This window comes from Simochromis diagramma, unplaced genomic scaffold (assembly GCF_900408965.1).
Source record: "Simochromis diagramma unplaced genomic scaffold, fSimDia1.1 OVJJ01000455.1, whole genome shotgun sequence".
In the NCBI taxonomy this organism is placed as follows: Eukaryota; Metazoa; Chordata; class Actinopteri; order Cichliformes; family Cichlidae; genus Simochromis; species Simochromis diagramma.
In genome coordinates, this window is record NW_024386896.1 from 29,872 (window position 1) to 45,968 (window position 16,097).

The 16,097-nt window shown below is 41.5% G+C and overlaps 1 protein-coding gene across 3 annotated transcripts in view; it reads right to left on the reverse strand.

Moving 5' to 3' along the window:
• Positions 1 to 16,097, reverse strand: part of LOC120735036 (Down syndrome cell adhesion molecule-like) — a 64,518-nt gene that overhangs the window by 11,298 nt on the left and 37,123 nt on the right. Inside the window, exon 4 of one of the 3 annotated variants that reach the window (XM_040034201.1) lies at positions 9,111 to 14,296. The exons of the other annotated variants lie outside the window; for them this stretch is intronic. Coding sequence (XP_039890135.1) covers positions 14,247 to 14,296 — 50 coding nt within the window. The 3' untranslated portion in view covers positions 9,111 to 14,246. Of the gene's footprint in view, positions 1 to 9,110; positions 14,297 to 16,097 lie in introns of those variants that run through there. 3 annotated transcript variants of the gene reach the window in all.

Here is a 16,097-nt window from a genome sequence, read left to right on the forward strand (position 1 = left end):
CTCTTCGCTTGTGTGGAAAAATGAACACGCGACACACAGAAAGAAAAAAAACCCAATAAAACCAAAGAAAGATGGTCTTCGCCATCTTCAGAAGTTGAAGAGACAGAGAAAACAACACAGTGGGGGGTGCGAAGTGTATCCATGTCTGCTGCCTCCTGTGGTGTGGGTGACCTTTCCGAGACCACATAGCTCTGCAAGACTCTGATAAGACCAGCTGGGAGGTGACAAAATGCCCTTGTGGTAGAAACAATACCCACAAACACCGGGGTAAAACACACACAGGGGCAACCAGCTGTCCCAGAAGTATAGTTTGACTGAGGTCACCGGTTCTCTTTCCTTTTCTGCAGAGTCTGTTTAAGGTCAAACATGGCAGCGGAGATAGAGCTGCCACTGGATACTTTATGTCTTAAAACAATGCTAAGATGCTATGCAGACAGGTACTGACTCCTTTCCTCTCATAATGATGCATTACTAATTGCTGAAACCTGGGTTAAAGGTTTCCACAAATAAAAACAGAAAGCAAGCGCAGTCATCAATCAAGATGTTCACTTTGTCCAAATAAATATCATCTGCTCCTAGACACAATGTATAATTTCTGCCATTAAACTGTGTATAATACAGTGAAAAGGTATTTGTCCCTCTCCTGATGTCTTTCTGTTCTTTTTTAATATTTCTCACACTTATATATGACAAACAAATTTTAATAGTAGACAAAGATAAGCTGAGTAAATCCAAAATGCAGTTTAGAAATGATCATTTCATTCATTAAGCGGAATAAGCTATCCAAACCTACCTGGTCCTGTGTAAAAAAAAACAACAAAAAATCTCCCAGTAAATTAATCATAAATTATCTGTGATTAACCACATTTTATTTTTGGACAGCTGATCTCAATTTCATGAGCCACACCTAGGCCGAGGCTAAAAGATCTCAAAAAGCAACACATCATGCCCTGATGTAAAGAAACAGCTGAGCAACAAAGCCATTGACCTCTGTCAGTCTGTAAAGCCATTTTAAAGGCTTTGGGATTCAATGAACCACCTTCCCAAAAGTGGCCGACCTACCAAAATTACTCCAAGAGCAGATGGATGACCCGTCCAAGAGCTTAGGCCAGTTATGGTCAGAGTTGATGATTCAACAATAAGAAAGAGACAAAAATGGGCAAAAATGGGAGAGTTCCAAGGAGAAAACCACTGCTGACCAAAAACAGTACAAAGGCTGTAGTATGATGGTCTGGGAGCTGATTTTGCTGCTTTAGGACCAGAAATGTCCCACGATCAGTTCATCCCCTGAAGCACACTTGAGTTATGCAGCAGGACAACGATCCAAAACACACCAGCAAGTCTGCCCCTGATTTGCTCACAAAACAGATATTTTAGGTTTTGGAGTGGGAGAGTTAAATTCTAGACTTAAATCAGATTCAGATTCTTTGGCATGACCTTAAATGGACTGTTTACGGACTAAAACCCTTGAATATTGCTGAATTAAAACAATTCTGTGAAGAACAGTGGGCCAAAATTCATCCAGTGAGGTGAAAGACTCATTGCTGGTTATCAAACGCTTGATTACAGTTCTTGTTGCCAAGGGTTGTGCAACCAGTTATTAGGTTTAGGAGGCAATAGCTTTTTCACATAGGGCCAGGTAGGTTTGGATAGCTTTTTTCCCTTAATGATCAAAATCATCATTTAAAAACTGCATTGAGCAATTACTCGGGTTATCTTTCTCTAATATTTAAATTCGTTTGACGACCTGAAACATCCAAGTGTGACAAATGTGCAAACATTTAAGAAATCAGGAAGGGGGCAAATACTTTTTCACAGCACTGTATTGGTGAATACACACACACTGAACTCAGCAGTAAAAATTAAAAGGGCAGAAAATTTTAAATTAATTCCTGAGAAATGAGAATCTGGTGTGATAAGATGGCCCCAAGTAAAAGCCAAAAAGCATCTGGAGGACTTTGCTAAACGAAATGTCCTTTTCAACATTAATTAGCTTTAGAGAATCCAACAAGAGTCAGAGAGAGTGAGAGGAGGAATGTGGAAAATGAAAGATGAAAGGGAAAGATGAGAAGGCTGGTGTGTCTGCAATAAATGGAGCAGAATATGTAAAAGCACAGCTTGTGTGACACACTGACATGCTACGCTTCCTTTTAAGCTCTGCTCTTCTGGTTTAGATACCTTCTGAACCAGGTGCACCCAAAAATGTAGCACATATGTGAACACTTTAACACACGTGCGAGCACTAACCTTGTCTCTAGACTCTCTGAAGTCCAGAGAAGGTAACAGACTCAAATTGAATGAATGTATCCCGGCCACACATGCTGTCAGACCTACCGCTGTTGCCTCAAGAGATGGGTTTGGCCCAAATGACCAGACACACATAAAGCAACCCAAATTGAAGCAGTAGTAATCTGATTATGTAGCAGCTGTCGCAGAGTGCCATGATTTCTGTGTTCAATGTGAACACTGTAACACACATGCACGCTTCACTACACACAGTTACGCCGGTAGGACCCACGTACAGTGCAAGCATATAAGCATGTGTCCAAATAAATACTGTACACCCACATGGACAAATACAACTGCTCTCTTAAAATTTACAGTAGCTACAGGACCACACGTATCAACAGTTCTGATGCCTGTGATTACAGAGTTAAGACAACCAAATTCAAGAAAGAGTAAAACAATAGACGGCATTTAAGGCATCAAATGGAAATAGTTTGTTACTCAGATCTTCCACTGAATGCAAGTTACTGAAATAAAGCATGTAGATGGTAACTGCAGGTCAGACAAACTGAAAACTAACAAAGCTGCACAAGAATAACTAAGACTAACTAAAGCAAAGAAAAAATGAAATGTGATCAGCGACTTGTTCCAAATCCTTTCTACACTGATTGGACTTTATAGGAAAATGCAGCAGAACTTTGTCAATAAGGATGAAACAGACTGCAAAGCTGGTCTCTTTTATTTGAATAAACAGGCACACACACTCAGAAGCAGAGCCACCAGTCTATTTCTTCCCAGGCTCTTTTATCTCATCACTTCTTCAAATTTCTTCCCATATCTGAGTTAATGGGAAAAAATGGAAATGTGCCTGTCAGTCAGAGAGCCGTCGTGCTGATATCAAGAGCGAGGCTTCCCTTACCGCACTGATAAAAACACATGATGAGACAAAGCAACTGTCAGCTGGTCAGTCTGCGGATGCAAGTCAATCAGTCAGTCAGTAGAGTGGGTCAGTCAGTTAATTAGTGAGTCAGTAGACCAGCCATGTGGCTGTATTAGTTAGTGAGCCAGCCGGCCAGTCAGTCAGTAAGTCTCTGCTTAAGTCAGTCATTTAGATGGCCAGCCAGACAGTCAATTAGAGTCAATATGTTAATCAGTGACTGCTGTCAGTCAGCCAGTCGGCGTGATAATGATGAACCACCAGCTCATGAGGATAATGACAGCCAGTCTCACTCAGCCAGATGTTTCTTTATAGCTTGTTTTAATGTGATAACATGTGAACAGATCCAGCCCACTGAAACTGTCAACTGGGAATAAAGCTAGAAAGGCTGACAGATAAATAATCCCGTTTCACCTATAAAAACAAAACAAAACAAAAAAAGATTTACACTGAAAGGATAGAGGAAGAAATCTGGGTTGACCCTGTTAACACAGGAGCTAAAAGTCACCATTCCCCCTGCAAGCCAGACTAACAGATCAAGAATTAGCAAGCAGATGGAAACAGTTTGCTCTTGTCTAGTGTGAGTGTTTTCTGTTACAGCGGGGGGAGGAGGGAAGGTGCAGGGACAGACTGCATAATGCTGAGAAAGAGAGAGGAGAGTGGCAATGCGAGGGAGGCCTCTCTGATCACATCCACGCTGCACAGTCAAAAATCAGAGGAAGAAAACGCTCACTTTCATCATCTGAGAACCGTTTGCTGAGGGGAATTGCAGTTTGTCGTTGTCTTTGACTACGACTGGGAAACTGTGTCTGTCGCATTCGTGTGTGCGCCTGTGTGTTTGCGTGCATGCGTATGGTTGTTTATGTAGGTGTGCGTCTACGCCTGTGTGTGTGTGTTTAAGATGACACAGGGGGTGGTCGCACTTACAAACAGAATGGCATATGGTGCCTTGCTTTTTGGCAATCACGAGTGACAAGTGAGGAGGGGAATCAACAGTCAATGCCGGGTGTGCCGAGGGGTCGCGGGTAGCAATGGGAGGGCCTTGCTTAATGATCTCATCTGCGTTTGTGTACTTGAGTGTGTCTGTGTCTGTGTGTACGTGTCTGTGCTTAGCCCTAGGCAATACAGTGCTCCTTTATGTAGATGAATGTGGAACAGGTCTCGCCATTTAACAGTGTTATATAAATACATTATAACAATACTGAGCAGGAGCTCAGCACAGAGCGGCTCTCAACGCAATGTCAACAGTTGCCTCAGGGCACGTTTTTCTTCCTTACTGCGTTCAGATCGCAAGATGAAAATCTTTCACACAGGCTCACAACCCCTCACACTCTCCATCTTCCACTGCCACCCTAACACGCAAACACCCTCCTTCCTACGGTGCTAATTGTGGGTCCCATAAGGACGCAATGTGCGGGAGGGGCCCTGGGAGATTTGTCCAATTTGTTGGCTGGTGTCTTCTGGGTTAGGAAATGATTGACTAACGAGCACCATGCTCCTCATCGAGCCAATTCACCCTGTTAGTTACCGTTTGTCATTTGTGTCTAATTAAGATTTGAATTGTCTCCAGCAAATCCTGGAACAGACGCAAATATAAATTTGGGTTTCTACCAAGCGTGAAAATGCAAAAGGTGACAATCACGGATTTGTCTTACACCTGGGTGTCTTGTGGTGTGATTCAACAAGGTGAATTCCCCAACCTAATGCTACAAGAGGCTCTGTTTTGCATCAGCCCCCACCCCCATTGCAAATAAGAGCGTCCAACCTTGCAGTCCAGCTAGTCTACTCGGACAGCTGGGCCGCCATATTTAATGTAGCACATGTCAACGTCAGCTTAAAAAAATGGACCAAAAAAGGATTTTCTTTAAAAGTTGGACAGCTGAGATTTTATTTTGATAATGCTGATAATATTATTAACTCTTTAATTGCCGGGAAACATAAATGTGTTCAAATGTGCTTCTAGCAGAAACCACAGTAAAAGCTTCTCAGTATTTGCTATGAACTCCTGCATCAGGCTCATTATTCTTCTCTGGGTCTCATCCACAGTGTGTTTTTTGTCCCGTCTTCCTCACCTTACCCTGTACCAGTCAGAGCAGATGGCTGCCCCTCCCCGAGCCCAGTTCTACCAAATATCTCTTCCTGCTAAACAGTAGTTTTTCCTTCCCACTGTCACCAAGTGCTTGCTTAAAGGGGATCATCTGATTGTTGAGGTTTACTTTGCATTGTAGTTTTTTTTTTATCCCACAACATAAACCACCCTGAGGCAACTGTTACAGGGATTTGGTGCTATATAAATAAAATTTCATTTCATTTAACTGCACTGAGGTTGGCAAAAACTATAATCTTTAAACCTGGCTCAGCTTTTTGCTGCAACACAGCAACTGTATATTAAGGGAACCATCTTGGCTTTAAAGGTGGTCTATAGTCAAACTTTTCAAGGTTTCCTGTGTGTTAAGTTTTAAAAAGTGGCATTAACTTCCTAGCACTGCAGCTGGACCCTAAATACTGACTGCATTCTCCTCTGGACACAAATGATGGTGAGCAGCAGCACATCTGCATTTAAAGTAAAGACACAAAAGGATAGCTCTGAAAAAAGCTATGTTTGTGAGGTATTTTGTGGAAAACGGTTTAGAGATTTTATTCAACCGCGGGGTTGTCTATTAACTCGTTAGAAAATACATGACCTTTAATTAGCACGGACTATAACCCTCTGTTCGGTCCAGCAGGTTCTGTAATGCACAGAGAATTATATTAGCTAGCGTTAGTGGAATGACAGCTATTGTGAACCGTTATGTGCATGGCCGCCATGCTGATTGCTGCCTAACTGTACATGGCCCAAGCCTCCTGGATAATAGGAGACTATTTTTAGAACAGCGGAGAGAGGGAAGTGGGAGAGGGACCGAGAGAACATATAGGGCTGAAATAGAGAGGGAGAAAAGGAGGTGAGAGAGAAAAGGGAGATTGCATTGACAATCATGCAACACTGAAGTAGCGCGGAGAAGACAGGAAAATGTTATGGGCAACCAAGCAACTAATAAGCTTGAACCTCAGCACTATGCATAATGCGACAGCTCATTACCGCCCAATTAGGCATTACAATGCCTTGCTTACTGAGGTTTATTGATGCAAATCAACTAGGAAAAGATACCCCGGTGCCAAAAAAACAGGAGGTGAAATTGGATGAGAATTTGTCGAAAGTACGGGCTCTGTGGCAGTTCAATCAATTTACAAAGTCTCTGTGGGGGAGGTCATCCAAATTAGAATGTGATTCTGACAATATGGAGCTGATTTTTTTCATCATCTCATTATCAAACCGCTGAGGTTTTCTGTGATATTATGATGACCCTTTTCACAGCATACAGCCACGCACTCGGTCTCCAATAATGTAATTAATAGGGGTGCAACGATATTCGTATCGATATTGAACCGTTCGATACAGTGCTTTCGGTTCGGTACGCATATGTATCGAACAATACAAAATTTGTAATTTATTTTATCAACTTTTCTTCTGACGATGCTGTCTGTGTTGAGCGCTCAGTGAATCTGCGTTCGACTACTCCGCCTAGGCTGCACTGTCGAGTGCAGATCCACTGAGCGCTCAACACAGACAGCATAGTCAGAAGGAAGAGCGCAGGGCAAGCTAGCGAGACAGAAGTTAAGCTCTCCTTGCAACATGGACTTCCCCCACCCTCATTCAGATCTGGCGTTTGGAATTATTTTGGTTTTCATGTGACGTATGACCCTGAAGGTAAGCGAGTCATGGACTAAAGTAAAACAGTATGTTGGATGTGCCATGCAATGCTCAATTACATGGGTGGGAACTAGTGTGTTAGCGCAGTTAGCTCGTTAACGTGTTGGCCGTCTAGCCCCATGCACGGGGCGATCGGCGGTAGCTCGTTAATGGAGATTTGCCGTGTTGTGGCGTTAAGGCCATTTCAACGAGATTAACCTGAAAGCACTAGTGGGAACACAACGAATATGACTGCACATTTACGCCGACATCATCCTAGTGCAAAGACAAGTGGAAGCAGACAAAAACAACAAGCATGCTACTAACTTACCCGAGTCATTTAGACAGCTGTTAGCACATGATTCTCCTTATATGTTTAATATGCTGCTGAGAATATAGCCCAGAAGAAGCGGATAGTATAGCTTTTATTTTGGAAAGAGACATTTCTCTGTAATAAACTCTCTTTTCCAAAGATGAGTGATTCCTCAATCAGATACAGGGCTCGCAATATCGCTAGCCCGACGTCCCGGGGCTAGCGATTTTTTTCAGTCAGGCTACCAAAATCTATCTCTGCCCTGCCCGTCGGGCTATTGTAGGAAGGAAAAATATATGTCAATGCTTTTGCATTCTTTCAGAAATGTAGCTGGGTAATTATGTCATTGGCATCGGTGAGCCACCAATATGTGACATATTGAAATCGCGTTTGAATTTGCTTTCAATTTGCAATCGTGCGAACTGTGTATAGAGAGCGACAGCACTGATCTGTGAGTGATGATAATTTGTGCACCAATTCCTCTGACATCGTCTTATTAATCGTTAGCTTACTATGCAAACATGACAAGTGAAATCTCCCGCAGCAAGCTTAAACATGTGAGAGGTTGATCGCGCAGAGCATCGCTGAGCTTATGTGAGTGCGTGTGTAAAAGGAGCAGGAGATATATGTTAGTTCTGCTGAGCCAAATAAGACAGGTCAGGGTGAAGAAGTGACAGCCAAAGAAAAGCTTACCGCAAAACGGAAAAGTTATGACAAATCAGACTATAAGGCAAAAAGAAAGTGCAGCTTTATGGTTTCATGGACAAAAGAATTTCTGTGGCTGCAATATGACGAGCTAAATAACCAAGGCTGCACATAAGTGGTCTGCAGGTGCGCATTCGCTGTCAAAATAAAAAACACGCACAAGGGTTAGGGTTAAATTTAAAAACTGTACTTTTGAGTTAAAATATATATTTATAATCTTAATAAATGACAAATTAAAAAGGCATGAACATTTTTTTTGTATCGAAAAAATATCGAACCGTGACACCAAAGTATCGAACCGAACCGAACCGTGAATTTTGTGTATCGTTGCACCCCTAGTAATTCATTACACCATCTGTCTGGTATGCAATTACTTGGCATGCAACACCCCTCTTCAGATGTAAAAATATCTTAACACAGTTACAAATCATGTCACTCCTTCTCAAACGTTCCCAAACATGCATGCACAAACCCACCCTTGGAGTGACATGGAGAAGCTGAATGTTCCCTCCTACAGGTCTGCAGAAAGCCACCAGGATGCTTTAATTTCTTTATTTTCTTCTGGACTTCTAATTCCCCTCCTCCCATATGCCGCCTACATGGATTATCACATGCTACTAAACTCAGTCGGGATCTGGCATGAGCTAATTACTTTAATACTGTGTCGGAAGGGGTGCGGTGGGGGATGTTATGTACTGATAAGCTGCGTCCCTGTTAAAGTTTTCTAATATGTTGCCACTCAAATATGGCAAAAACATGGTTGAGTCAAGACTTCATATGCAGTTGGTGCAATGCAACTGGTCAGGTCAGTGGTTCTCAGATTAGTGCCTGGGAACCCCATTTCCAACGGGTGTGCAAAATAGTAAAATAATTTTCTACAAATGACATGTTTTCGATATTAAACATTTTCAGATCATTTAAGGTTGTTGCAAATGTTTCTTTCCAGTAAGGGCTCATTGGCTTTAAGCATGTGCAAACTGAGACATATTTTCATTTGGAGGTTTTTACTCATGAGCCTACAGCTGCATTTGGTTCGAGGCTGGTTTATCGTAGCTGTATAAGGTGTAGAGTATCAACTGTAGAAGAGTAAAAACACCAATGTGGGAACAAAAGGAGATTGAATGATACATGATAGGTTTTAATTCATGTAATATGTATATTTTGATGTTCCAGCCAGATCCAAAAAGCCAGGTGTTTTCCATCAACTCCTTTTTAAATTAAGAAATTTTGCATCTGTGTTGGTTTGTCCACGTTGCTCCCGGCTGATGTGTGGTCTCAACACAAACTGCAACTGTCTGCATTTAAATAATTTAACAGTCAATTACTCCAGTCATGTTTATGAGAGTGCAATAATACAGTTGTTTAAACGGAGCGGTCGCATTCACTCTCACTAAAGCTAGCTGTGGAGGGATCTGGCTGTCTTTGCTACATAATTTCGAGGGGAGGGAGACAAAGCAAGGGAAAAAAAACAGTCTCCATTTTGTTTCTTTCCCAAGGACAGAGAGGAAGGAAGACACTTGCACAGAAATTCTCCCCAAATACATCCAGTTCAATGAGAGATTTTGCCAGTCAGTCACACACATACATGCACACGCTGCACATAGGCAGTAATAAGCACAGACATTCAATATCCACACTGACAAAGAAAGCACAAACACACACACACACTCTGCCTGGGCCGACTAATATTCACGCGTGTCAGGTGGAACGGTCCATTCAGGGTGAGAACAGAGGGGTGCGTGTGTGTGCACAGGTCCTGCCTGGTAGCGTTTAATGGACCAGTGGTGTAGTCCGATAAAGGGCAGCCATCTATCTGCACCCACCCAGTCAACTCTGACACTGTTTCCACGGAAACGCCACCCGCGGGAGCCAGAAAGGGAGGGTGAGACCTTGAGGGAGCATATTCTCCTGTGCTGTCAGACTGCCAGGAGGAAGGAGACCAGGGATGGAGTGATAGAGGGACGGAGGAGTGGAGGGAGAGCAGAAGGAGAGACAGAGGAGGGGTGCCCCAGCCGCCTCACAGGGGTTAACTTTAATCAGACCTGACACACACACACACCCCAGGAAAAAAGAGTGACAAATGCAACCAGAATCACATACTTACACAGATACACTTGCACAGGGAGAGGCGTCACACAGAGCCTGTGTTCATAAATGGCATATGGCAGACATAGAGCATGCATATGTATGTGCGTGTGGATGTCATGTTCCTGCAGATGAGTACACTTCGAAATGTGCAGCTAATAGAAAAGCAACACTTCCTGTTTCATTGTGAGATCGTTCTCTATCACTTCTCCGCACTTTGTGAGTGACACAAAAAGCCTCAGATTCAAAGGAGTGAGATAGCATTGCCGTCCCATAGCCAGGTCAGTGTCATCTCCAATTATATCACAAATTAACAACTTTATCATTCATCATGTGAGTTGTGTCAGGTAATTTGTGCAGCCTGATTCACTTCCAAAGTATAGACAAAGTGTCAAACCTCAATATGTGTTTGCAGAAACCAAAAGATGGCTATAAAATACAAGCTAACAAAACTACCACTATAGCTCCTTTGAAACATTGTCTCATCCTGCTTTAGAGAAACTTTAACCCCTCAGAAAAGTGATATGCTGTAACTACATTTTCCAGGTAGTAGATTATCAAATGAATTTTGCTTCCTTTTAGAGCTTCTGTAATAAATTAGCCAGAAGGATATAATAACAGGTTTGGCACAAACTGCATGTAATGCAAACAAGAAACAATAAATACCTAAGAAACAATCAATGGTAGATGATAGTCTGTGAAACAGAGAAAAACTGTTTCATACTTATTTATGCAAATTGTTCATGTTAAATAAGACTGGAATGTCAGTCCACTTCTACTAATATTTTGAACCATGATTTAATCAATAATAAAGGCCATGATCTACTCAGTCATTACCAGCACTTACGAAAGTTAACAATAATAATAATAATAAAGAACAAAAATCCGCTAATGGAAAAAATGCACACTTTTGTTTAGCCTATTGTGATCTCATTACTTTACATGCTTTAGTGCAGTTTTCTGTTAAACAGCAAATTTGCCATTCTGAAGTCATTATCATCATTACTACAAATCCACACTACATAAAAACCAGTCTACACAGCACTAAACTACAGTGAACCACACTGTCCCACAGCCGCTAGCACCAATTAGAAGGTGTAATCTCTGCACATCTATCTGCCAGGAGGCCTGGGCACAAACACTGAGAAAAGAGAAAGCGGGAGAGGAGGAGGAGGAGAAAATAACCATTATTATTAGCAGGGCTGTCTGTACTGAAGGCCTGATCACCTTCTTTGCACACACTCAGATTTCTGGGCTTTCTGCAGTCTGAGGACACACACATACCTCCTGTTAGGAAAGCTATTGTTGTAGACTTTTCCATAATACATCCTCATATCCCTCAACAACAAAATGCCACTAGTGCTGATGAATCTTAAAATGACATACGGGACGTGAGGGTGGGCAGATTTGTTGGTCTAGTGCCTCTGTGAGACAGATGGTGAAAAAGACTGTGCCAGGAAGCCTTTAGGAGTCAGGTGAGGTAATACAAAGAGTTCACATTTACTGGATGTAGAAGCACATGAGTCTTGGGTTCACGTCCTGTTTGTAGCTGTTATTTAAAGGCAGTTTTATTTAGTATTATCAATATTATTATTACATTTAAGCACCTTCCACAAACTAAATCACACACCAGAAGCTTGTCTAACATTTGTATGGGTTTCCTGATAAGGCGTGGCGGTGGCCACACAACTAACCATCTGGAAAATTCTAAGATTTTACATGCAATTGTTCACGCAACCACAAGAGGCTATGTGGGCATCTGCCGTTTTAACCCCCTTATGAAAAGAACAGTGTTGATTTTTTTTTTCTGGTGAAGTTGGGCAGCTTTTGGCAAACTGTAATTGAGTTGTAAAAAAGCAGGATTTTTTTGTTTTTTATATCCTTCTGTGTAATGCCGTCATCCTCCTTCTGCTCGTCTGCTGATTACAGTCTGTGTAGTGTCTAGCAGTGTAACACTGACTTAATGTTATTTTGGCTGAGCAGAGCCACTGCAGCGACCCAAATGTCCATATACTATAATCTAATCTAAGATGATTCTGGCTCCGGATTGGCTAATCCAACACCACTCTTCCTAATCTGATGTCTAATAGATGACATCTGGACAAGATGACATAAAATAGAAAAAAGAAAAAAAGAAAAAAAAACACACAGGAGGCAATCTGAGTGACTTGTTTGTGAACAATAATCCCGCCTGTACAGTATGTTTAATCACTTAAGCATTAGTTTAGCTACATGTTTACCACAAAGAGAGACAGACAAACATCTTTTCTTTGAGTCAAAGCTTACAATGACACTCTGATATTGACCTTTTAATGTTGTGCTTTCAACCAAAATCCAATCACATGATTTTATTTCACTTTTATTGAAACATTTTAAACCGATAACTAAACCGGTTACACGCTTTAGCTGAGAGTTTTAGAAGTAAATAATGAAACTGTAAATAATGAAATACAATAAATAGTTAAAACAAGCTCGTCATGCTCACCTTTTTCTAGACAGCATGTGTCTTCCCTGCATTCACACCTCTCTCTAAAAAGAAATGAATAAGTACAGAGTCTATTTCTGCTGGTGTCAACACGTTCCTTTGAGTGTATAATGGATCAAATCATCAATAATCAATTGAATCTGTCACCTAGCGGAGGGAGCCCCCCTCGCTCTGACTGCCCATTTTTCTTCTGTCCACTCTGGAGGTGTGATACAAACCCTGAGTGGATGTTCTGTGTCTTTTTCCAAGCTGCGGGAGACCTTCTCAAAGAGCATAGCAACAGACCTGTCTACCCTGTAAAAATAGGATTGGCTTCTGTGAAGCCGACTCGACGCCACAGATACAACACACACACACTTCACTTCATTGATTATGCGCCCAAGCCCCCTCAGAGCCCAGCTTTACAAGTGATGTCTTCCCCTCTTCGCCTTGCTCGCTCTCCTTATAGCCCACATTTTCATCCTCTCGCTCAGATTTTGAGTCATTTACCTGCAACCGCATCAATATTTTAACCTTTCTGGATGCGGAGACTTCCATTATTTTTTCCTTTTGTATATTTCTATTGTTTCCTCTGGATAATGAAATGTTAATGTTACATGGGAATGAGAGACAGACTATAAACACACAGCGAAGTCAAAACAGTGGGAGCCATGTTGCAGAAACTGTGAAAACTGAGGCCATCTTCATAGGTGGATTCTTTCTATTTAAATGTACACTTTATTGTATGCAGTAAGACAAATGCTGCTAACATTAACTAATTTGACAATAATACATTTTTTGAAATCAACAGATATCATGAAAAAAGCTAAACCAGTTTCATCTTTATAACTTTAAGCTGCGCTGTGGTTTAGAGATGGCTTAAAGCACATTAGTGATCATTTTTGATTCATTTTAGGCGTCTACAGTGCTGATGCTGTGAAGAAACAAAGCTACACCATATTGCCCCAAAGGACTCTCCCTGTTAAATTGAGCAATTATTAACTTGGAGGCAAAATATTATTTACATCCTGTTACTTGTTGCTTATTCATCGTCAGATTGAGCCGCTACAGATATGGTGGCTCTAAATTTTAGGCGGTACATCAAGTGATTTTCACAAATTATGCCAGAAAAGGGGAAAAATATGTAAACATTTCATACCCGAGAGTGTTTCATCCCATTATTTAGATATTATAGGCCTCTGCGAATCAGGGTCTGCACACTGTAGCATACAGATATTTCACACCAGCTTTCAGCAGCTGTCTATTAGAGTCCGATAACGCAGAGAGAAGTATAAAATGCAGGTGCCGGGGCAGCGGAGTCTGAGCAAACAAATACCCTAAGAGGTTGGGCAGATGTATTGAAAGCTGTTGAGTGATGTGTTTTTTCTTTATTGCAGTGCACACTGTTGACCGAGACAGAAGGAAACAAGGATATGGAGCAAAGAGAGAAAAAGGGAGACGAGGTGTTTTAGCTTGGCCACAATGTGTTCATGAGGGTGTTACCCAGAAAAAGACCAGACTGCACTGTATACGTGGCTCACAGATTATGGCTTTGACAACACCTTCCTTCTTTTATTTTAATTTTTTTTCTTGAGTAGAATATTCAAAATTTATTGGTTTAAGAAAATTTCCAATAATCAAAAGCAAATTAAACCTAATCTCTGATTTCAGAGTTTTTGAAATGCGCACATTATCTTTAAATGTGCTCTCTTTTCAAACAATATGCTCTCATTAATGGTTTCTCGCTACATCTATTTGGGAAACTCAGATTATGGGTTATCCTGGATTATGCAAAGGACCCTATGCACAAACACTTATCAGTTTCATTTCTTTGTCCTCCCAATGATATTCATGCCAAATCCCACAGCGCCATATCTTTGCTCACAGCTGGTAAGTGTAACTAAAGGATTATGCAAGCAGCTTCTACAAGCAAATAGATTTCTCTCTACTTCAGAGGAAACTGCTAGTTATGCAGCGCCTATCTGTCCGCCAGGCATGCACAAAAACATGTCTCCCCTTTTTCATTTTTTTCCCACTTGTTTTAACAGAGGGAGATGGAGAGAGGAGAGAAGAGCAGGAACGGGAAAGTAAACAAAACGAGCATTGAACCAGAAGGCTGTTCGCGTATAGGCACAGCCATTTTGTATTGTACGGCTGGCTGTACCGTAAACCACAGGCGTGCACACCTTTGGATTTAATGGAATATGGCTGCTAAAACAATAGAAGGCTGAACTTTGCGCGAACTGGATTTGCATTAAAGCACATGATTAGACAAGGCGCTGCCTCCGCCTAACAAGCCAATTAACATATGCCACTGGATAAACACTGATTGTCCACTTAGCTTCTCAGACTGAGCCCCAGCTCATGACTGATGCCTCGTAGCGGCAGCGCTGTTGGAAACATACGACACGAGGCTCCAGCTATTTGCTGTATGCAAATATTTGGAAGGTTTATTTCCCCATAAAGCTCTCGGCTCAACTCTAGCCTATGACGGCAATTTCTGATTGTCTGCATGGCCTCCCCACCGTCCCTGGGGGAAATGTGTATTAATTAGCATCGATCTGGAGGAAGAAAACACAGAGCAGATTGGGGCAGGTCCAAGGCCATCACAGATGCAGAGGCTTACTCGAAATAAGGCATTGTACATTTTAAGCAGCTAGCTGTCATCCCCACCCAAAGCAGAACACAATAAGTGAAACATTAATGTTATTGTGTGCTAAATTAACTCAATCAACAATATACACCTTTTTTAACCTAGATATCAGTGAGCATGTTTTGCGGAGACATCCAGACTTTTTGTGCCTCCCTCAGGCACTTTCTAATATACTGTAAATACAGTCAGAGTGCTGACCTCAGCTCCATCAGCTTTTGGACCATTTTTCTTCGATAATGTCCTAAAAGCCATAATGTAAATGTTTCTCGATCAGCAGCAATCAAACGCCCCGAGATGCATTCCATATCTTCTTGCTGAGGAGGCAAGGCCTCTTTGAGCCATTAGACTCCAAACAGCTGTGAAGGCCTCGTTATGTGCACAGCAGTGTATCACTGGACTCTCACAGAGAGCTCTGATATCTAATTTATTTTTTAAAGATGCATCTATCAGATGATGTGCAGCAAACTCAGTTTAGGATTATGCTACTCTTTTTTTTCCTTTTCCTCCTTGCTTCCTTTGTCTGTCTCCATCTTCAAAATTTGTGCGTGAACACATTTTGTTCTTTTAATCTAAACTCTGCAAAGGTTCAGTCACGGCCATTTTCACTGATTATATCTGAGCTTCTTTTGAAAATAAAGCTCTTATATTATGGTAATCAGTCAGGGGACAACAGGAGCAAAGAGCTGTAAATCACTGACAAGCCTTATAGATACAGCAATAAATCATAAAGCAAAGGAAATAATAAAACACTTACCTTTTGAACCCATTTAAAGCTGAAATTCATTAACCGTGAATTAAGAGAAATTCATCTGTTTTGATAACCGATGCATCATTTATCAAAACGCATGACAAGCGACTGCAAACGATCTTGACACTTAGACTTTCTCGGTTGTGCAGATTCTTTATTGCTTCTTAAATTAAACCTTAAAGTAAAGTGCACATCTTTGAGTTTTAGACAGTTGGATGGATAAAAACAATATTTGA